We start from the raw sequence: 24,323 nt of genomic DNA, 5'->3' as shown, positions 1-24,323 counted from the left end.
ACTTCTTCCAATTGCGACCATAAAAAGTTGGTTCTCATATACCTATACCGCTTTCTATGGACAGAGACGGTGTCACCAATTTCACCAGTTTCTGAGTGAGAACCTCTTTATACGTGTGCACGCCCTTTAAATTCCAATTCGGAGAACATCTAGGACCCGACAAATTGCGGTCGTCAGCAACACTTGCCTGTTCGCCAGCATTTATCTGCTACTTATAGTACTTTGTCCCGCACCTTAAGTCTTTGGTAGGTCTATCGAAGCTAACACGACTGATTTGGGTCTGCGCTTTAGGGGCAATGCGCCATTGCCTAACCGCAGCACTTGAAGTCATACAGGCTGTAAAGCAAACCAATGCTACTGATGACAGCGAAGAGGCACTGTAAAAGAGAATAACTTCGTCTCAACAATTGAAGGATTTCCTATGAGTTTCATTCCACTATGATTTTTTTTTGTTTTCAGAAATTATCTTCTCTGGTCTATTTCAAGCAAAGGCCTTTAGAAAAAGGCCTACATAGTTTGGAAAATGCTCGATAAATTTTCAAAATTTTTGCTATTGGAGTGAGTCTAATCCTCGTGCGGTTAAAGTTCGCCAACATAATGCGGCTTAACGCCTCCAGATAATTTCCTCCGGAAGGTTTGCGCCACCAAAAACGCCGGAGGAGTTCGAACGCAAAATTCAATGCGCTCTTGCCAAAATGCGGTATTTGGTCATTGAAAAGTGGCGTAAATCGGAGGAGATATTCAAACAAAGTTGTGGTGGCCATTTGGCCGACACTTTCTTCAAATCATAAATGGCAAAAAAAACAAACACATAACCATTTTTTTTATTGGTAGTCCCTATATATTAATGTTATAATATTATTGCCTTTTCTATGTTACAGCATTCAGGAGTTAAATTCTAAACGAAAAATTCATATTTAGTTATAATTATATAAATTGATATTTACAATGTCATACTTGTATATTCGAATTAATGATGCAGATGTAACCAGATTATATATATTTTATATAGTCAGTTCTACTGAAGTTCGTTTTATTGAATATTTATTCATCAGCATTTGGATATAAATTTTTAACATGGTACAACCGATGTCTGTTTTGCTTATGTCCATAAAGTTAAGTTTGATTTTTTCGAATTTCGAAATAACAATGCACATTTTCGACTATAAATACTTTTTACGTGCTTAATTCGAACTATTTTCGACAACTATCCTGCCATAACGCTTTATAACAGTTATGATTTCCCAATTCGAGAAAGTCTAGCACCAATAAAGGGAAATGTACCGTTATTAGTTAGGTTACGAACCAGCTTCAAATTCGAAATAATATACTCTTAATCGAAAACCGAGTCCAAGCTACAATTCAACACAACGAAAGCGCCAGTACTCGCAACCAATACGAAACTGAAGTTCAGAAGCGCTAATGTACGCACGCACTCGGCTGCTGTGAATCGTGTGGCACAAACGGAAATATGCGAAACATTGAAGGAACACTTTCAATATTCGGAACAAGCAATTGCGCTTGCTTGAACACGCGTTTTCGAAGAGCGTAATATTGGGAGAGCCGGGTAGAAATGAAGAGACTAACTTATAGTCGAAAGCAATGCACATTCAAATTGCATGGTATTCGTATCAACATTTTGAACTGCCAATATAAAACGCTCCCCCCATTAACGGTGAATCCAAGCGAATGAGCATTGCTTGAAATGATGACGAGCCTTTTAGCGACGTCGCTGCCAACGACATTGCATGCGACTCGTACACGCCACGCTCGTAAGCCACGTACAAGGATTATGCCGCCAACAAATGATGGCCACTACGATGGCGAATGTGCCGCCGCCGCTACTAAAACGAAATTTGAAATTCGAAAACGATGTGTTGCATGCTGCCGACAGCTACGTTGACAGCGGCCGACCAGCAGTTGGCAGCGTCAACGCTTTGTCCTCGCGATTTTGAGTATTTGTGAAGGCGACTTCCGAACTTCGCATTCAGTTTGAATTGTGTCCTCGTAAAGAAAGGATATTCGTTACATTGTCGTTAAGTTGTTATTATAATTTTTGAGAAGAAGCAGCAATTGAAGCAAAGTCTCACCAAAACCAAATCTATACAGTTAGCCCCAGCAAGCATTAAAAGAGCCAAAGCGCAACAAAAAAAAAAAAAGAAAATTCAATTGAAATTCAAATAAAAGCGAAAAGAAAAGAAATCAAACGACGAAATAAAAGTCCCCCCTTTTTTGACATAAAAATAAAAATTAAAAAATTAATTTGCTTAAAAAAAATCAAAGCGTTTTAATAATATATAATAAAATCACACGAGCGTTGTTGAAAATTACCAAAGTGTACTCGCGTATATACATAGTGAATTTTGCTGAAACGCGACACTTTGCGACAAATCAAAAATTTGTAGGAAAACAAAAACCCAAAAAATCATTTCACATTATTTTAAAGATTGTTTCGAGAAAGGTGTAAGTTTGCGTGCTCAAAAAATAATGATCTGATATAATTTATGCTTAAGCAGCAATAACTGTTAGTTCAGAAATTATTGTTGTATTTTACTATTTACAAAATTAAGAGAATTTGTGCTTTGAAGTGGCTGGAGGAAAGTGAAAGACTCTTAAAGTCTATTGTTAGTAGCTATGTATGCAAGTATGTGTGTGAAGTTGTGTATTTTTAGTGTTATGTAAACTTTGAATTGACTAAATATATAAACAATGAATATGTGTAGTGTCTGGAGTGAGTAGGAAGTGCTTAAATATAAGTGAGAGATTGGAGTTAATCAAGAAGTATAGCAGTTAAGGCATTTGCTAATAACGAATAAATATTTAGGATAATTTATGAAAAATTAGGTACGGTAATAATAAGATAATTTTTCTATGGTTATTTATTGATGTGAGTTTATTTTTAGTACTTATTAAATATATTTAATTTTTTAGAATTAAATTAAGCGTATACATATTTTTTTCTTTAAACTTTTCTCAAAAATGTTAACGGTGAAATTGTATGAATCAGCATTATAAATTATACATATATATTTACATATATATTTTTATACCAAAATATTTTCTTGTTTTTACAAAACCTTTTAAGTCTCTTCAAAAGTTTTTAAGAAATCTAGAAAAAGCTAAGTTGACGAAAAAAATGAAGACAAAATAAAAAATATTAACAAAATAGATACAAGACATTCGTAAACAAAAAAATAATAGTTTAAATTTATTTTAATAATTACTTAAAACGTTTGAGCTGCTAGTGATATTAAATTTATTAAAAAATAATAATGATAAAAAAATAGTATTAAAAAATTAAATTTAAATCAGTTGGTAAAAAGAAAATAATTTTAATTAAATAGAAATTAAACATATAATTTAATTAATTTAGAAATTTTGATTTTTTTTAATTTTAATTTAAATTTAGAAAATTAATTTAATTAATTTGAAAAATTAATTTTTATTAATTAAAATAAAAAAATCAAATTTTTTTAAATCAATTGAAGTTCCAACTTGAACATTTACTTTAATTAAATAAAATTTGAAAAATTAATTAGTTTTAATTAAATAAATTTTAAAAAATTAATTAATTTTATTTAAATAAATTTAATTTTAGGCAGTATTTATTTAAACAAATTTTAAAATTTTTATTTTTTTGCAAAAATATTCGCTTTGTTATTATATGTTCTTTGTTTATATGTATATGTACAATAGCTCATAACTGTAAAGACGTTATTCCTACAAGATTTAAGTAGATTTAAGTAGAGAAAACTAATTAACATTATAAATATAAATTCAAATTTATGAATATTAAAAAATTTATTTTTTTTTGCAAAAATTTTTACCACGAAAATTTACTCATAGCTTCAAACTTTTAATAAATTTTGTAAAAAAAAAATTTACTTATTAATTAAAAATATTCATGTGCACATATACTACGTATACATTTGTACAAGTTTTATACAAATTAACGATATTGAGAGAGAATATCTTATTATCTTAATAATTGAATGAGCTTCTTAGCCAACTCATAAGTAAAACAGTAACATATGTATACTGAACACTTACAGTAATTTTATTATAGTGGAGGGAGCATGAAAAGCAAGTAAAACTTTTACAATTAAAGCAATTAGTAAATTAAATTAGTAAATAGTTATTTAAAAATTTAAATTTTTTATACTCCAATCGGAAGCAAAATGGGTAGAACTACTTTGCCTGTGGTTATATAAAAAATAGTGATTTAGATTGTTTTTTTTTCAAACAATAGTACATAGTTCGAGAGCTTATTCTTTGAAATAACAGAAATATAAAAAAAGTTAATTATATACAGCTTATATGATTAACTTGATTATAGACAGCTTAGATAAAAAAATAATAGAAATTTTTTAAAGCAAAAATTCTTATTTGCATATATTTAAATGAGTTGTGTATATATCTGCGGCTTGAGTAACAACATTCATAGTCCTTAGATTACAAAAACATTTATGAATGTCTATTAAAATATTAACGAGCCAATTTAAATCCCAAATATTCAGTTTACATAAAATTCTCAACAAAACTCATGAATAAGTTAATAATGGTTTAATTCCTTAAATGAATATTTAATCAAATAGTACACCTAGTATATCAATATCCACTTCAAGCAAAAAAGATATGAAATTAAGAAAGTTTTTATCTTCACAATTCCAATATTTAAAACAAAAATTTATGATTGCTTGATGTATCCGGTTTTCGTTTTCTTTGCTTTTTTATATACATATAAAAAAATGTCCATAGAAAATCGCGGCATAACAGGTGTAATTAATTTGAGTATCTTTTTTCGTATTAAATTTATCACAATAGTTTTCATTTCGCATAAAAGTGCATAAACTTTTGTAGAAACATCTTTCTGTATTCACCATAATTTAAATATTACTTGCATCAAAAATGGCATTAAATGACTTAGGCGTGCGTGTGCGTGTTTCAGCTTTAATTTCCGCATTTACATGATTTTAGATTATGTCGAGTTGCATATAAATGAAATCGATTTTCTCGTCTGTTGACATACTTATACACATACACATACACATTTACATACGCAAAAACCCCGAGTCGGAGAAATTATGTACACTAATACACGCCCATTCAAGAGGACGAAACGCATGAGTGCCCTGTATATAACGTTAGGTATATAATTTTACATAAGTATATACATGTGTTATATACACATATATTGTTAGATATATCTAGACATATATATATGATGTAAAATATCTTCAGTGATATATATTTTTAGCTTTATACTCATAACTTATATGTGCACGATCGTAAACCGAATCTGTAGCTGAATCCGCTTGCAGCTTCGTGTGGCAGCAGAAAAGTCATTAAATGAATTCCTGTTATACGCTTTTTTTTGCTTTTGTGTGAAAATTAAGTGCATAATAAAAGCAAAACAGCGCAAATTGCGTACATGAAAATGTGCAAGGCGAAAATTTAAGACGAAGATAGTGAAGTAAAGCAGACGACGTCGAGAGTTGTTATTTGTTTATTTATTTTACATAATTTTTTCAGCTCTTTTCGTAAGCTTTTTATCTGCACTTATCTACCTGTGTATGTATGTATATGTGTGTGTGAGCAGTGTAAAAAAATGTTTTATATACTTCCGTATCTGCAGTTGCTATATAAGCTGACAGTGGGGTCCTGATATGTATCTATAATGAGAAGAAGAATTACAAATAGCTGTGAGTGCTTTTGTGTCTTTTCTCCATATATTATTTTAAGACTGTGCCACAAAATTTTGAAGGAATCAGAGAAACTCATTAACATAAATATTTAAAGAAGATGTTGACGTAATGGACGATGTGAATCTTTTAAGGATAGAAGTGGCTCTTATATAAAAAGGTGCACCAAAAAGTAAATTTATTGATAAGATTCTCAAGTTTTAAGTATTATTTTAAGAATGTGTGAGTAACGTTGAAAAGAAACGGCAATTCAGGGGAGCAAGAAAGTCAATATAAAATATATATGACAGAATAATTATATGTAGTTGTTGTAACAAATTCTTACCTGTTTACATAAATTCTTTAAAATTATTATTATAATATATATAATCCTTGTGTTTTATTCATTGCTTCGTATTGCTTTCTGTTCATATGCCTATTATATACAAAAATACATTATGTCTTGGTTGGTTCAAAGTGGTCTTGCCGCTAGTTCACATTGCATAGTACAAAATTTCTAAAATAAAAACTATTACAAACCCACATATCACATTTAATAGATTCTGGAACATTTCATAAGTTCTGAAAATAAATTTAATATATATTAATGCCTTCGAACTCACCCTATGGTTTCTTTTTGCTTTATTTTAAATGATCAAGTTCAATTGAAAAATAAAGTGTATTTATCTGAAACATTTCTCAGCCGTAAATTAATGAAAGGCAAATAAAAGCAAAAGCTTAGCTCACAATCACTAAGTTCATGCTGCTTAACTCCAACTGTAAGACAAATAATTCCCAGCTTCATTTACGAAGGACTTTCAGCTTATCAAAAAATTGCTACATAAAATAAAACAAGAGAAAATGTTAACTTCGGTTGCACCGAATCTTTAATACCCTTCCCAAATACAAAATTGTCTTTACAAGAACTTCATTGTGAACGTTCAGTTTGTATGACATATGCTATAGTTGCATGATCAGCACAATTTCCTTGGAGATTGCAACATTGCCGTGGAAAATACCCCTGCAAAATTTCTTGAAGATATCTTAAACATTTTTTGTTTTATTTCTTGAAGATATCTTGTCAAATGGAGAGACTCTCATACAAACACTTGTTTCCGATTGCTCAGTTTGCATGACAGCTAATATGTCCAGTGGTTCTCCGACGCTTCTCCATTGATGTTACAAGCTTAATTACCCTGCTCAGGGTATAAAAATATACTTAGCCACGGCTAACATACATTAAAACCTCAATTAGTGGTGAACTGGCACAAACTGGCCGCAAAAATTTTCGAACTAGCTCAATAATGTCTTTTTGTTGTTGTAATTAATTTAAAATATATTTATAAGAATACGACTTTATTACATTAACTATAAAAAAATCTCAGTATAGCATTCAATTATTTCTTTCACACCAAAGCCACTTCAAAAAAGTTTATCATTGCATGTTACGTAATTGTCACACATCTTACATTAAGTTAATGAAAAATATTTTAATTCTAAGGAAAGCTAAAGGGCATATTAGAATTATTGGTCTGTGATAAGTGATTGTCATGTCAGAATTTTATAGTGGAAATCATAAAATAGTTTAAGCTAAAAATCACGCTTTTAACAATAACAACATTTAAAGATCGCATGAACGCTCCTAAAGCAAACAGAAAACATCCAAACAGTTCGGTTTCATAACTCAACATTTTAAAAATTTCTGAAAAAGCAAAACAGCTACAAAACGGTGCATATGTATACACAAAACACTAAATATAAATAAAAAGATAATTAGACAAAATATAAAAACAAATCACTGATTCCCAGTAAACCAACGAGAGAGAAATCAAAATTTCGCGACAATTGATTGTTCCTCGCGAAACTCAACCCAAAAAACCGCGTGTGATCAAAATCCAAAAATAAACACAGCCACCGCACGATCAACATTTGAATACAAAAACAAAACCTAACACCAAATCTAACAAAAATCTAATTCGGGCAGCCCAACATTAAGCAATAAATAGCCACAATAACCGCCACCTCCGCCGCAGACGATCCAGTAAACATGTTGGCGATGCCGACTCTCATGATGCCAGCCACAGCACAAATGACGATCAGCAGCCAACCCCTGTCGGTGGGTGCGCCGCACGCCAAACCTTACGAGACCAAATTGCTGACCATTCATCAATCGCATATGCAGCAGTCGCACCATCAAAGCAGCGCTGCGGTTGCTGTTAGTAAACAACAACAACAACAGGCACAACAGGCTCAGCAAATGTCAGCCAATCAACAGGCTGTTGTGCAGCAACAGCAGCAGCAGCAGCAACAACAGGCCGCACAAGTAGCGCATCAGCAACAACAAGCCGCTGTAGTGGCTCAACAACAGCAGCAACAAGCTGCCGCCGCTGCTGTAGCTCAACATCATCAGCAACAACAAGCTGCAGCCGCTGCTGCAGCAGCTGCTTGTGTAGCACAGCAGCAGGCTTGCGTTGCAGTGCAACAGCAGCAGCAACAACAACAGCAACAGCAGCAATATCAGATACACTCGCAGCAGCAGTCGCCGCAGCAGGTGATGAGCAGCAGTTCGCCAAAGCAAGGTGAGTGGTGTGGAACAAGGGGCGGTTGGGCAACACTAGTGACTAGATAGTGACTTTTTGTTGCGAATTGCTTATACAAAGTCTCCCTTAAAGATCATAAATCTGACGATTAAATTTTTATATTCAATTTAATATAAGTATTGCCGTAAATATCGTCCTTTAATTGTCGATTTATTTCAATTTGCATCTTAAATGCTTGTATATCAGTTTAACTAATAAATTTTGTAATAACTTTTATGACATAAGATTCAATTGACTATGCACTGTAAAGAAAATCAGCGCATTTATTTATTGCGTTCAGCTTTTCATTGCTTGGACACATTTAACTACTTACTAATGTTTACAAAATAAGCAGAGAAAGTCATTACTTCTAAATACATTTTAATCGCTGAAGTTGGCATTAAAATGCTTTACTACAGAATCTGTACAAAAATTAACTGTTATCTGACAGCTGCTACAGCGTTTTGATAGGTGCTTACAGGTTCTTAAAAAAGAGTATTATATTAGTAAATGCTATAAATATGTAAAATCATATTCTAGTTTTCAAGAAAATTATGTTTACATCTGAATCGAGACATTCGAATGTCTTTAATTTCTCAAGAGTACTTCCCCAACTGTATACTTCACACATTACATAACTCGCTTCAAAACAGAACTATCATATTGGATATATAGTATATTGGTTCAAAAAAGCACCCGGAAACTGTAATTAAATTCACCGGGTAAATGGTATTACAAGAATAAATTTATTTTCCTATGTTGGTAGAACTGTCCTTAGTTACTATGCCAAATATGAGCGCGATCTGTCTACCAGTTTGATAACAGCATCTGCTAAAGTCGGTACACCTCAGTAGTGTGTAGGCGATTTTTGCAATAGATAAAAATATCGAAAAAAGAATTATTTCTAATAAATTTTTGTATGCGGAATCGTTGCAAATGTCGAAAAAGGATTACGGTGATTCAGTTTTATCAAAACCAGAAGCCTCCAAATATTTTCAAAGACGGTGGAGAAACAATTAAAATTAAATCAAAATCAAATACTTAAAATTTTCCATTTTTTTGTGGAGAAAGATACATTTATTTTGCATAGAACATTTTTCTTGAGTCTTTTGATTAGCAGCTGAATCGGCTAGACAAAAAATTTTTCATAAAAAATTTGTTTCTGAATAAAATCACATGTGAATATATGCGCAGAAATATGATGGATGCCAAGTGCTCTCAATGGGGTACTTTCCTCGTCAAATATGAAAGAATAAATATGTTCATTATCCTGCTTTTCGTAAAATTTTAGCCACCTTCCATCTTCTACCAAAATGTGAGCTATCTTAAAGAAACTCAATAAATTTGTAATACGCGAGAGCGCCAAACCTTAAAAATTACGAATAATATTTGCAGTGACCTTCTAAATACTGCTTGCTTCATAGATACATATGCTTTTCTTAGATATATTTTTTATAATATTTTACAATATCTTCATGCCCTCATTGCATATTTATTAAAATAATTATGTAGGAGCTGCCAAAATTCTGGAGCTGCAATTTAAAATAAATATATGGCGTAATTACCAATTCCAGTTTGGAGTAGGATTTGTCTTAGTTTGGAATTCAGCAGAATAAAATATTAATAGAGGAATTTTGAAAAATTAATGTAGTACTAATAGGTAATCATGAAAAAAAATCAATTCTTAAACCATAATCGAGTGTGAATATGCTCTCTGCGTAATGTTGCGTTATACTCAATGAATACTACGCAAATATTTTATTTCGTCACGTTCTTCAGCCTTTCAGATTGAATGAAATTAATTAACCAAAGAAAAATAATTTCGAAAGTAGTTTTTGTCAATTTAACAAGTGGAGAATTGTTGTACTTCTCTTGTAGTTTATCAATTTATTTGACAATATAATGTGCACACTTAAAGATTGAAGACTGAAAATAATGTTTCATTGTTAGTAAAAAGATAAAGAAACTATTAGCTTATAAGATGTAAATGAAGCCACAGCCAAGTGGTTGTATTTTTGTTATTGCTTATCGGTTAATTTTGATAAAGAAAGTTCTATCACACGATAACCCCCGCCATCATCCATATGTTCAAATTATTCACATATTTTGTCAATGTTGCTACATAGCATGGCGTAACAGGGTTGCATAAGCCGATTTTAAACTAATTATTGGGAATAAATGACTCTAGCGAATTTATGTACGTTATTATGAAGATATTGGAAATTCTATAAATAATTTAGTTAGGAAGTGTAGACTGTAGTACTCATCACCCATATTCGAAACGAATAATTATAATGTGTGCTATTGGAAGTATTCTTCAGAATTCAAGAATTCCTTCGTGAATAATGATGTCCACAAGAAAAAACAAAGAAAAAAAAAAAAATTAAGCAAGAACGACGGCATTACGATTGCAATCGATATTTTTGGGTGAAATTACATATCGGCGCGATACTAATGCCATCAAAAAGAAATGCGATAATTGATGAAACTTTGTAAAACTCTTCAAAATAATTAAATGATCTTTGTGTCACCACCAATTTGTGGTATGACTTTATGAGAAACACGCTTCCGGAACAAATTACTACAGCATTATTTCGTCTCTATGCTCGTAGCTGAGTACTTGACACCAAACTGCACTTAAAGCCTTATTAAATATTTAAAGTGAGCCACCAACACATACGGAATAATTTTGCGCGCTCACAATGCAAAAGATGGCTGTGTATAAGCACCTACCTACACACAGGCACGTAAAAACAAATAAAGAGAGGTTATCCGAATGGCAGATTAAAATCTGTAAGAATTTCACGTACAAGCCATGTTTGTTAAATCAACTGATGCCAAAATGCCTGTGCACCCAAACAGTGATTGCTTACCGTGGCACACCCACCAACAGCCACCAATGGCGGTGGCAACGAACGGTATTAACCGAGAGCGGTGCCCGAAAACACCTTTCGCGCTCATATTTACTTGTGAAATCACACACAAATACACGCATCACTACATATATTTGTGTTTCCATGTGTGTGCCGGTGTGTTGCATGTACAGCGGTTGGGCTGACTGACTGTTTGGCTTGCCTGACATGTGGAAAAGTAAACGAAAATCAATTTGAAATTATTGTCGATTTCCAGATGCTATTGATTTCGGGGATGTCCGGGACGCAGCTGGCTGATTTTGTTGGCACTAGCATTAGCGTTGGCATGGCATCAATAGCTGGAATAAGTAGCAGGCAACCTACTTGGACGGTTGCGCCAACTTAACGAAAGACAAACGAAAACAATTCGCAAAGAAAATAAGAAAACAAATAACGAAATGAAGGGTGTAGAAAGCGGGGAAAAAAAGTAAACAAAACAAACAAGAAAAGCCGAAGTCAAAAGTGGCAGCAAACTATGACGTTAAGCAAGGCGAAGACGCTGAGGTAGCGCGCCGCATGCGGGTGGCGGAAAACGGTAGATATTGATAAAGAAAAGCTGCTGAAGGCATTCGAGACCAAGTGAAAGCCAGTCAAGAGCAGACAAGCCAAGTCAAGCCATGCCGAGCCAAGTCAGCAAGTCCAGCGCAGACCGAAACAGATCGAAACCTAACCAAATAGATTTGTGTGCGGGGCAGCAAGTATGTGGGCAGCAGGAAATGGCAAAATACGAAAGAGGAAAAAAAAATACGAAAAAGTTGAACAAAAATTTGATTGAAAGAGACCAACGGCATATAAAAGTGGGAGCGCTGCTGCGGCAAGCGAGTGGGTTTCAATTTCATTTGTCTGCGCTACACTCCTATGTTAGAGGGATACTATACTATACATATACGTATATACATACATATATACATTTAAGTAACCATATAGATATCGACTGGTTGCTGCTTTAGCTCAAGCATGCCAGATTGATGCTTAACGGTAATTTAATTTGCAGTTCAATGAGATTTAATGCATAGCAACTGCACGAGCAGTAAGTAAATACGCACACAATTACTTACACACTTACTTATGGTTAGCTGGTTAGAGTTTAGGGTAGCTTCTGTCAAACATTGAAGAGCTTGAGTCAGCATATCAGCCTAATTTCGGTACACGCTCAACCCACATTGGCTTTGCACGGCTTTTCTGGTAAACATGTTATTGGCTACTAGCCCTGTTGCTGCTGCTGCCGCTTTTCACCCTTCTTTTTCTTGGGAGCGGCTTTGCTTGAGTGCTGACAAAAATTTAGCATAATGCCTTGTGTATCGCTTTGCTCTGCGATGCTTGACGTGATTGCACTTGAAATTGAAACTGAAATTGTTTGCTCACGAACACAACGACAACTGCATATTTGTATGATTGTGTTTTTCCTTACTTACACACAGCTTCACATAGACATAGCAAGCATATGTTTATATAAGCTTATTACTTATATGCAAAATTTGTGCTTACTGCCAGCATTTGTTGTTGTTTGGAAGAAAATCAATAAGCTGCTACATGAAACAACAAAATCTGCCAATAAATACATGTTTACAAATGCATAAAGAGCTAAGCAAAAAATGCTACACATACATACATACATATGTGCATGTCGTTACATAATATCATCTTCCAACAGCTGTTGGTTTTAAAATACACTTGTGCAGTAAATTGCTGTCAACCAGCTATTGATCATTGAGTATTGACCAAAATGTTGCTTGCTCGAAGTGCACTCACACACAAGTACAAACACATATATAGATATGTATACCTTTATGTAAAAGTGACAAAAGCTTGTTGTTATTTTACTGAAGTTTTTCGCAAGAAATATCTTTGCCATAGCTGGCTAGTAAATATTTGTAAACTTCAATGCGTAAGTGTTTTGCTATCGTTGCGTAAGAGCTGCAGTCGAGTGCGGAGTATTGTCTGCTGTAGTAGTTGCTGCTAGCAAGCCGACAGTATGAGCTTGTTGATGCGGCATGTTGCAACAAATATTAACAAATTCAATGAATTGTGTGTGGGTGTGTCTGTGTGGATAGAAGTTTTTAGTTTTTGCACAAAAAATACAGTTAGGTTGGTCAGCTTGTACTTTTATTTATCTAATATGGAGAGCGACTAAGAGCTTTTGCATGGTGTAACAGCAACAAATACTGTCTGCAATGTACGGACATTGACTGACATATGAGTTGTAAGCTGTTTATACAAATCGATTGGACAAATTGTGAGAAAATACTGATATTATTTGAACTAAAAATACGGTTAGATATGGAGATATCGTTTTCTATGATATTTTTTTGTCATACGCAGGGAAGTACCCTTTTAGCAAATATACTGGAATTTTTTATATGCGACTAATTTTAGAAAATTGGTTTAAAAAAACTTAATATAACCTTATATAAGTATTTTGCTCGATGGAGTCGCGAAATAGTAATTATTCTTCTACCGTATATTTATGAGTCATATTGTAAGTGAAAAAATCTTATGTTATAGATGGCATCTATTTCAAGGCTCTAAATCTTACATATAATATATAATTTTTGTTCTTATGAACACTGCGCTATTCTATGAAAGGCATTTAATAAGCGTATTCGATTTTGTTTTGAACTAAGTCCTGTTTTTTAGACTTAGAATAGATCAGCAGTCAGAAACACAGTTTCATTAATGCAGATGGAGGCGTCGGAAATTTAGATGGCTTTGACGTATGCTTTTATTTCTTAATTTGGTGGATTAACTGTCCAGTTATAAATCGCATAGTCAAACCTGTTGTCGACAACTGACATATATTAAGCATTTTTCGCTTTATTGTGTTTCAATTTACTAAATTAGTATTAAGTTAACTAATTCCTCTTTACTTGACAATTAATTATCTCTTTACAATTTGAATTAATGAGCCTTAAAAAGAATTAACAAAGCTCTTACTGCTTTTTATCCAGTAAAAAAAAAGTATGTGCTTCTGGCTTTCTATAATGAAATAATTTGTAATGTAATTTAAGATAACTCAGTTAGGTTAATCTGGTAAGCCAATAAGCCACGCATAGATCAGTTGGTACTTTGCCTTTCAGATGGAAATTAGTTGCTAGGTCCAAAAGGAGTAGTCATCCTTTACGATATCTGCGCTTGAGGTGAATTTTAACAGACTCTGCAACCTCAGTACCTCGCTATCGATACCTCCTCAAGCGTATCATAGCGAGAGGAACCCATTTTCTTCCAGCGTAGGCTCGCCAAAGCGAGACAAGTGCACAAGAAATGCTCTATTATTTCCCAGCCCCTTCTCTAGACATTTCTTGAAGTCGATCTGTCGGCCGCATCCTGCAGGTGTGTGTCGCCACCGGACAGTGACCAGTTAGTATTCCTATCATGTTAGAACAGTCTCTTTTATCGACTGCCAATAGGAATTTTGTGCAAAACCGATCTACCGTTTTGCACATGACTTTTGCAGTTTTGCACCCGTATAACTCGTTCCGTCGGCTTTTTCAGTTACTAGCAATATCATTGGGATTTTGCGTACCATTACTTTCAATTATGTAAAGAGGTATTTTCAGAGGCTGTTTGTTTTGTTAACTCCACTATCCACTACTATGGTTATATCCACTTTTGAATTTCAAACAATCGTTTTTGTTTGCTAATATTTCGATATGCATGTATTTGAAAAAAAAATTCCAAAAGTTGATGCGAAAGCAATTTCGTAATTAAAAAAAATTGTAGTTTAGTGTAATCTACTCCCACGATCAATATTTTTGAAAATGCTGTTTTCAGAGTAGGTGCGGAAAATTTCTTCGAAAACGTTGTACTGAAATTTTCACACGATATCTGTTCGATATACATAAATGTCAGGTAATAGTTGAAGAGAAAAGATTTTTTGAGGAAAATTTCGAATTGTAAGCCACTTTGAAACGCAAAGTCTTTCCAAAAAACGACTTTTGTAGGAAAGCGGCTATATTCCAATAAAATACTTTTTCTTGGTTTTCGTATTCGAGTAAATTTTAAACAGAAAACATATTTCATCGCGCGAAGAACGGCTGCAGGATTAAGAGAATCCAATATTTTTCAAAATACAGAGCCGATTATTTAATACACGAATTTCTGTAAATGTGCGTCTTTACGTAGATAAACTCCTTGAGACGAACAATCCAAGCAGCTAATAAGATAGTCATACAAATTGTTAGACAATTAGCATCTAGTATCTAAAACAGTCAGGCAATATTTAGGTTTTTAATTCTTAAATTTATAAAATTAGACATTTTGGCATGTTATTAAATCTTTAAAAAATTTTGTGCAGCTCGTGGAAAGATCAGAGTGTTGTGCAAAGATATCAAGGCTAAGCAGCTCTCGCTGCATGTCTTACAATAACTGAAAGTCAAAATACCTAAATTTATCTACATAGCTTTTGTAGAAAGCAGGAAACTAAGGTATAATAGCCTGACTTTAAGAGACATATGTATTATGCCAAATATATTTTACTATTTTAAAATTTTTATTATCACAATTTTCACTATAATTCCAACTATTTCATATTTGATTACACCTTGCATACGAAAAGTCAGCAAAACTTACAAAAACAACAAATAATATTTTTATTTAATTTTTGAGTATAACTAAACACGAGCATATATTCCAACATTTTACGATCATCATATTATTTTATTTTCACATATTCTGCTAACACATGCATTTGCAGTGAAGTATAAAATTTATGATGCTCAGGACAATGACATTTTCTACTTCAATGATTTTTGTGAATACGATAAATTCATACAAACACATACATTTGTACATATGCACATATATATGTATGTGTGTGAAGGTATTGTTGTGTATTTATTTTGCAGCATTTAAATGGCAACGTTTAGGAATGAATTTGCAGTGTTAGTATATGCTCACTTATGTATGTGTGCAAGTGTGGGTAACTGTGATTTTTTGCAATTTCATGACTGAGTAAGCGGTAAACTAACAGTGAATGTGGAGAGAGAATGTAAAACAGAGAATGGCATGAGCACGTATAAAGTCTAGGTTTCCACCAGAAGTGTAGTGGAGAAAAATGGCGAAAATTTCAGAATTGAATTGTTGACATATGTATATATATATATATGCATATACACATATGTATATGTTTTTAAATTACATATATAATTTAAGCGTATAAAAGTATTACATAATATTTGGACAGCAAACTGTTTGGCAGTTTTCGTAGAAAAAAATGTAAAATAAATGTATTTATATACCATATATACGTATACAAACAAATACATATAACTTTACATGCATTTTTTTATATACATAAACATCATTTTCACACATGCGCCTGTGGGTATGCTACACAGCAGTTTATATGTATAGATATTTAATATGTTAAGTGAACTGTATTCGATAATAATTGATTAAATATTAATCGCCTTATTTAAAATTCAAATGTTACATTATTATTGGTTAGAAATTAATTTTTGATATGCCATACACATACACTAGCATTTCAGCACAAAAGCACCTACGCACACACGTATGTGTATTTAAACACTAATTACGTCAGCAACTGGCTGAAGCATAGCATGTGCTTACGACTACATACATATACATGTATAAACTAAGTCCATAAGCTGCTTCAGCGGTGGTTATTAAACTAAATTTTTGACCAAAACAAAAATCAATAATAGAGTTAATTTAAATGCAATTGAGTTCAACTTTTTGTTTTCGAAGTTTCAAATAACTAATGCCAGCTTAAATCTGCTGCTGAAATATTAATTGAAAGTCCCATAGCAAAAAACAAATTCAACAGAATCACGCACAAATAATTATTGGTGGAACATGTTCTTTGTTCAGTTTACTCAAAAGCCCGGCATTAAATATTGAGCTTTAAAAATAGTTAAAAAAATATTTCAGAAATATTATGTTTCTCCATGAATGCAGTAAAGTCCATGGTTGAAGTTTAATTCTCCACAATATTTCAAAAATTAAATTATTTATGTAAAAGTGTGTTCGATAAACATTTTTTGGCTTTTGTTTCATACAGAATACCTGCTGTTGCGGTTGTGCGGTTTAAAGCGCCACAAAAAATAAAATAATGTTTAATTAATACAAACGGCGCACATTTTTCAACAGCCTGTTAGCGTTAATTTTTTTGCTTAAATACTTTTTTTAGACTTAAACACGTCTCTGCTCACGCCTAACTCTTTTCAACACATTTTTGCATTTGAGCAAACGCATGTGCATTTTTGTTACCGCTTTCATTAATTAATGCAATTTTTTTTTGTTTATTTTTTGCATAATTATTTTTTTTACGCTTCCATGTGATAAAGTGTATACTTAAGCCAAACGCATAAATATTGGTGTTACTAAAAAATATTTGTGGCTTGTGCGAAGCGTTAAAGACATATATAGGATTGTATATACATATGTATATAACTGTATACAAGCAAATATATGTATATCAGCGGGTTGAAAAAGACACTAAGATAGATTTAATGTAAAACCTTTTATATGCGGAACAAGATATAGTAAAATAATTACTCAGTATCTTATTCATTAATATAGAAAATTGTTTTCTGAATCATCTTGCTGTTTGTCAGAGCATATATTCGTAAATTTAATAGCTACATATTTTTACTAAATGGTGATGCTAGGAGTATACGTAACACAACATATTCGAAGTAAAATAAACAGCAACTCGCCATTTACGCTTTAAATACTCCCTTGTTAGTAAATTAACACGCTAAAAAAAATATGTAATGTATTTTTTACACTTGCAAGCAATTGTTACTTTTTTCCAATTTGACAAACGAGGCGTATACGTAACTTGTTATTAACAACAGCATAAATGATATTAATTTCTACATCAATGAAAAATGATATTACGTATGAAAAACGATATGCTTTCTTACACATACATAATATCCAACAAACGCTCTGTCAATATTTGTACATATATACGAAGTTTTTTTGTATTACTGGGCGTATACGTAATATTTAATTTAATGTGCAATTGAAAATAACGACATTACATTGCAAAATTAGATTACAAAAGAAGGAATACAGGAACTTATTTATTATGTTTGTACAAAGCAACCTCAGTTGACATATGCACAAGTAAGCATACAAGTAAACTCAGTTGACATACACTGCAAGGTTTACTGTGCAGCACAGGGCGTATACGTAATATTTAATAGACCTGTTAAAGATATTAAATTTATATTAAAACAATAAAAAAACGTTATCTTTTATTACATCGCAGCTAGAATACCACTCACATAAATAATATTTCATAGAAAAAGTTTATTTTGATTCTTAAGCTTGTATGACACCTATATGCTATATTCTTCCGATCTGAAACATTTCTTCGGCTATTTATTTTAACTAACGGTAAGTTTAAATAATACATCTGTACCAATTTTTGTGAACATATCTTGTCCAATAAAAAAGTTTCTCATACAAAAACTTGATTTTGATTACTTAGTTTGTATGGGAGTTAACAGAGGAACTCTTTTTAAACACAACCTTAGCAAGATTGAAATAAATATATATAAAACAATAAAATATCTTACCATTTTTCAATAAAAGGTCTAACTACCAAAGATTAACATTATAACCTCCAGGAAATCATTTTCACAATTTGCTTAAGAGATAGCTAAATAAGGACTACGTCTTGTATGCTTATTCATTTACAATTATTTCTTTGTTTAACATAAAATTGTCAATTAGTTTTTAGAATATATTTCACTTCTTGGAGTCAGCATTTATTTCCACCAGCCTTTATTTGCTGCAAAAATGTCTGCCCTTTCGTGCTTCAAAAATAATTAGAGGCCTATGATATTAGCAAGAAAAATGTGCAAACTTTCAAAATTATTGCATTAAACCTGCATTTAATCATGCAGCTCACAGCTTACAATTTCATTTTCTGCATCAGTAACCCCTCTGCTCTAAGCCTTGCATAGTTGCCTAGCTGCAGCACAGCACCTATATTTCTGCACTGCTCATTAAATTTACGTTATCCTCTTGTTGGGTGCTCCTACAGACGCCTCAAATGATGTGCCACGCATTTTGCCTCTTCATTGCATCGCTTCGCCGCTAGCGTGGCGCTTCTTGCTTTGTTTTTGCACCATCATTTGCTGGGTCGTACGCTCATTTGCCCTATTCAATCGTTTGATCGCGCTTCCTCTTCTTGGTCTTTCTTGGTCGCATTGCTGTGCATGTTGCTGTTGTTGTTGTTGTTGTTATTGCTGAAACGCCTGTTGTGCGCCGTGTCATTATCATTATTGTCGCCATTAAGTTTGTCTGCTGCGGAGGCAGTGTCGCGGAACAGCCCGGTTGCCAGTTACTCCCAGCATGTTGGTCGTCCTTACACGACAACACTGCCTCATTTCACTGAGCACACATTCTCTTATCGGCCCACAACACTGGTAACCGCTATACACACACGTGCACATACAAACACATTTGCGCGGTTCCACTTACTTTGCTGCAATAGCCGCGTTGCTTCACTCAGTTCGCCCACTTTCAATTAACTTTGTGCATATACATATGTATATGTCTGCTTGCGTATCTGTGTGTTTGTGTGTGTTTGGTGCATGTGTGCTCATGTGCGCGCTTATCTGTAATAGCGTGTCCGTTAGCCACGCCAACGTGTCCTCTTTGCCAATACGTCTTCTACACCCACACAGCGTTTGCTGGATTCTTTCCGTGCCACTGATACTCTTTGCGTCCCCCACACACCGCACGCCAACTCTTCTGTTTCTGCCTCTTCTTGTGCAGCGAATGCGTTATCTTGCATTGCGCGCTGTTGCAATCGCTTTTTTCGTTTGTTGCTATATTTACTCACCACTTGCTGCATAAATGCGCCGCTGCCCACTTGCTTGGCGTTTCGCTTTTTTCTCCTCGTTGAGTTTTTCTCAAATTGAAGCTATATATCAATTGAGGCGGCTAAAAGCAGCCAATTCTTTTCTCTTAACACACTTTTATGTTGTTGCATTTATGTTTGTATCTGTGTATATGTATGTATGTGTTGCGTTGCATGTCCTTTGTGTTGTTTATCACTTTGTTTCGTCGCTTCTTTGCAGCATAATTTATATACATGCCGTTTTTTCACTGTTGTTATTATTGGTGTGTTGTTGTTGTTATTTTTTATTTATGCGCGTACATTCTCACGCGCTGTCATTATTGCCAGCGCCACTCGCTGCCTTGTATCCATTATCGTGGTGTCCTCTCGGCCATCGATGTCATTGCTGTTTGCTCCTTTTTAGTCGCTATTCTTCTTGCTGGCCAATGTATCGTGGTCCGTGACTGCCGCTTCCACTTCATTGACGTTTGTGTGTACATTTGCTTATGGGATTTCATTTATTTGCTATTAACCTGTCATTGTTCATTTTTTATTGTGCGGTTAGTTGAACTTTTTCATTTCTTCCCATTTAATTTATGTGTCTGCCTCATGCTTAGCTTTTAAATGCGCAGTACTTTGCAGTCATATTTTGCGCTCTTGAACGGGTTAGGACTTTAAAGCGCTAGAAATATGGTTATATTTCTTGTGAAAAATCAGTTTTGATTACAAAATTAAAAATAAAAGGACTTTTGCAAGAAAAATAATTGTTACACAACCGAAAGTTAGGAGTTTTAAACTTGTAGAAATTGTTTTGAACTTTTCGAAGAAAACTTTGGTGAGGCTGGCAATGGCTGCTCTTTTAAGTTTTGATGATTAAATTTTATTAAGTTTTTACCTTTTGATCAAAAATAATGGCAAAATCGCAAGCCACGGCAACGACTCGACTCATTGTCTTATGTTACAATTCGAAAATGGCGGCAATCGAACCACAATCACGCCAAGTCTCAACATGAAACAATTTTATCTTCGATGTGATTATTTTACTATGAAATATATAATTCAAAAGGCAGTAAAGATATTGGAATAAAATTCTATTCTAATAAGATATGCTATCTCACGACTAAAACTTGTCGAAATTGGACTATAACTTTTCAAACACCACATATATCGATTTTGTGAACTACAGTGGCTATGGTTGACTCCTTACTGAAAGTCATGGAACTTTTTTCTTGACTACGTGTCAAATTTGGCAAACAAAAGAGTAAACTTTTCTAACCCTCTTTTTTTTAACATAAAAAAATTTTGCACTTCCCGCAGATTTCATATTTTATATGTGCGTCAATATGGAGAAATACTATAGAAGTTAGGAGGACGACTTTTTAAATCTGAGACTCCCAAACCTTTAAATATCTGAATCCAAAATGTTCACAATTCCTTAGAGCAAACTGAGAGCACCAAAACCGAAGCATATACTCTTCTGTTTTACCCACTTTCTCACAGAAATGATCCGAATTTACCAAAATACAATTCACGCAATTTTTATATGTGTACAAATGTCCCCAATCATTTTCACTGTCACATGCTCCTGCCAATGCTTGTTCTGCATATAGTATGGTTTATAGTACACACTCAACCCATGGACACGTTTTGATCGACTTTGTGTATGCACTTAATCTGGAACTCAAGTCAGCTGGTAGTTGATGGTGTCCAGCGTGTACGTGAAATGTCACTTACGTCAACTAACGTGCTCCCTCTTAAATGGTATAACAGAAAATGAAGCATTTGTGGTAAGGGGTGAGTAAATTGGGGCGATAAATAAGATTATAAACTTAGCGTTTATAAGCAAAATTAGCTCTAATTTCCCATACTTTTAGAAAAATTATTCGGGGCATGTGATTTGAGGCTCTGATTTTAATATAATAGTTGCACTTTTTCAACACTATTCGAAGATAAGTCGAATGTCTCAACTAAGTTCGCTATTTTGAATTCCAAAGGTTAGAGGAACCTGGGTCATAATGCAAAATCGGGAATATGAGAAAGAGTTTGGAAGATTTTTTGTAATCGAAAATTCTTAAGGATTCCTAATAAATAATATACATATATTTCTTTAAACCTGGAACTTAGTTCTCCTTCCATTAGCAATTCACACTAACATAGTGGAATCGAAATCAAGCGGTATTAGATACTTGAGATCCGATCAGCATGCTTTCTAGACAATATAGGAGGCTAGATTAATACTTAGCAGCTTTTGACACGAGTGAGGGCTTATGAAAATGTTTTTAGCAAGCTCTCCGTCTCTGTGGTTAGCCTAACCTAACGTGTGTACCAATCATGAGATTGACTAAGTTCCTGTATTTAATTAAAGAAAAATTAGAAAACCCCTCTTCAAAATTGATGCTCCGGTTTCAAAATGAAATGAAAAGGATAAATCCTAAAGAAGACAAAGTAATAAAACAAGGTAAGAGATAAAAATATAAAAAATAAAACGAAAATGAACTTAAACCGAAAGAATTGAGCCCTCTTCTATACCAATATGCATTGAGTCACAGCTGGGCTCTAACAACTCACATAAAAAAATATCTATATGAAAGCTTAAGCATAAGTTTGTGCTTACAACCAGAGTCATTTGCGCGTATGTCCTTGCGCACACACACACAGTCATGCTCATAAATGTATGTACCTTGCATCACTGACGCTATTCGGCTGGCATGAGTGACAAGAGCACATTGATGACGTGACGTTGCAAGCAGTCAGGTTGCGCAGCATACCATTCCTATAAACATACATACATATATGTATATTATAGGTTTGTAGGAGTAGCGGTGGATAGCCATAGTTTGAATAGCGAACAATGACAACGACAATGATGTCGAAAATAACAGTTAATGGCAAGGGCGCAGCGACAACGGAAGCAATTTTTTCATTAACCAACAGTAGCTGCAACACGCTGAATGTGTGGCAAAATGGCAGCTTAGCAGCAGGCTGCTGGCAGCAGCTTATAACCAACACACACATAGCCACACTGCTAAATACAAGGGGCATATATGGCTGCATATTATATATTATGGTACTTGTGTGTATGTATGTATATACCACCCATATATGTATGATAGTAAGCCATTGTAGTTGAAGTAATGAGCACATGAGCACAATGTGTATTTTCCACGTACGTATAAGTATGTATGTAGATATATACATATAAGTGTGTCTGTGTTGGCAGTGTTTGTGTAGACGAATATGTGACAATGACAATATAGGATTGTGGCCGTCGAGATTAGTTGGCTTTGGTGTATAATTAGAACGTAGATTCATGGAAATTGCAAAAGACTTAATTGTCTGCTCGAAAAAAAGTGGAAGCACCGTTATCTGCAGCCGGAAAATATATGATTCCTTTCACACGAAGGAATACTAAATTTATATGTATATGTGTTCAGAGAATTATTTCATACATGTAACTCGATTTAACTTTAGGGAATATATTGAAGGTCCAGCAAAAATAGATCCACTACTTTTGCGCTAAATTGGAAACTTTATTTCACATAGTTAGAATTATCCGATTTAGGTAAAATATGCACCATTTTGTTTGATCACTTATTAGAATTTTGAGGCTGTATTAAATATAACACTCTCATAAAAATCTTCATCTTAACCGACAAAAAACTAGAATAGTATATTTTCATAAGCAAAATCATTTCCGAAAGGCGGAAGTAGATAATATTAACTTAATGCCAAACTATAAAATGGATGTTCACAGTACAGCTCTGAAGTAAGAGTTCGGTCATAAAGAAACTGCTCGTGGTTGATGACTTCTTGTCAATAACAACAAATATGTACTAAGCAAAACCGTTTTGTTAGTGAATTCCGCCGTAGCTATCGGTTCACCCAATTCAATGACAACTGTTTTAACTTGAAGTTGCCTTAAATGACCCACTTTGCGTCATCAGCAAACATCTGCTTCAGCAATGTCTCTAGGTAGTTAGTTTGTTACGCAGATCGAATTTCGGTTCATGAGGTCTTTTTGCATTCACTTGTGAGGCGCACATTCATCGAACTTATTTTCATATTCAGCCTTATTTAAAACAATCGCATGGTTTCTATTATTTTATTGATATTTTCGACAATTCTTCTACCAGGGCGTGATGCAACTATCACACATTGACAGGTGCAGTGTCAAGACCTTAGCTTAACTTCTGATTTCGCCTTTATCGGCGAAAAATTGTGGTATATGCCGTACTTTCTTTTTGCTTGACGTGTGTTCCAAAAATGCTCAGTCAAGCATTTTACTTTAAAAATTACTTAATTTTTTTTTTTTAATCTAATCTTCCTAACT

At 33.6% G+C, this 24,323-nt stretch overlaps 1 protein-coding gene across 8 annotated transcripts in view; it reads left to right on the top strand.

Annotated features, from left to right (window-relative positions):
* LOC126751535 (cytotoxic granule associated RNA binding protein TIA1) overlaps positions 1-24,323 on the top strand; it is a 183,670-nt gene that overhangs the window by 56,889 nt on the left and 102,458 nt on the right. Inside the window, exons 1-2 of one of the 8 annotated variants that reach the window (XM_050461885.1) lie at positions 2,008-2,463; positions 7,309-8,260. The exons of 3 other annotated variants lie outside the window; for them this stretch is intronic. In XM_050461885.1, coding sequence (XP_050317842.1) covers positions 7,729-8,260 — 532 coding nt within the window. In that variant the 5' untranslated portion in view covers positions 2,008-2,463; positions 7,309-7,728. Of the gene's footprint in view, positions 1-2,007; positions 2,464-7,182; positions 8,261-24,323 lie in introns of those variants that run through there. 4 more of the 8 variants (XM_050461884.1, XM_050461883.1, XM_050461882.1 and 1 more) reach the window with 4 other exon arrangements.

This window comes from Bactrocera neohumeralis, chromosome 2, assembly GCF_024586455.1.
Source record: "Bactrocera neohumeralis isolate Rockhampton chromosome 2, APGP_CSIRO_Bneo_wtdbg2-racon-allhic-juicebox.fasta_v2, whole genome shotgun sequence".
Classification (NCBI taxonomy): domain Eukaryota; kingdom Metazoa; phylum Arthropoda; class Insecta; order Diptera; family Tephritidae; genus Bactrocera; species Bactrocera neohumeralis.
The sequence above is the reverse complement of the archived record's forward strand: the minus strand, read 5'-3'. Positions and strand labels throughout refer to the sequence as shown.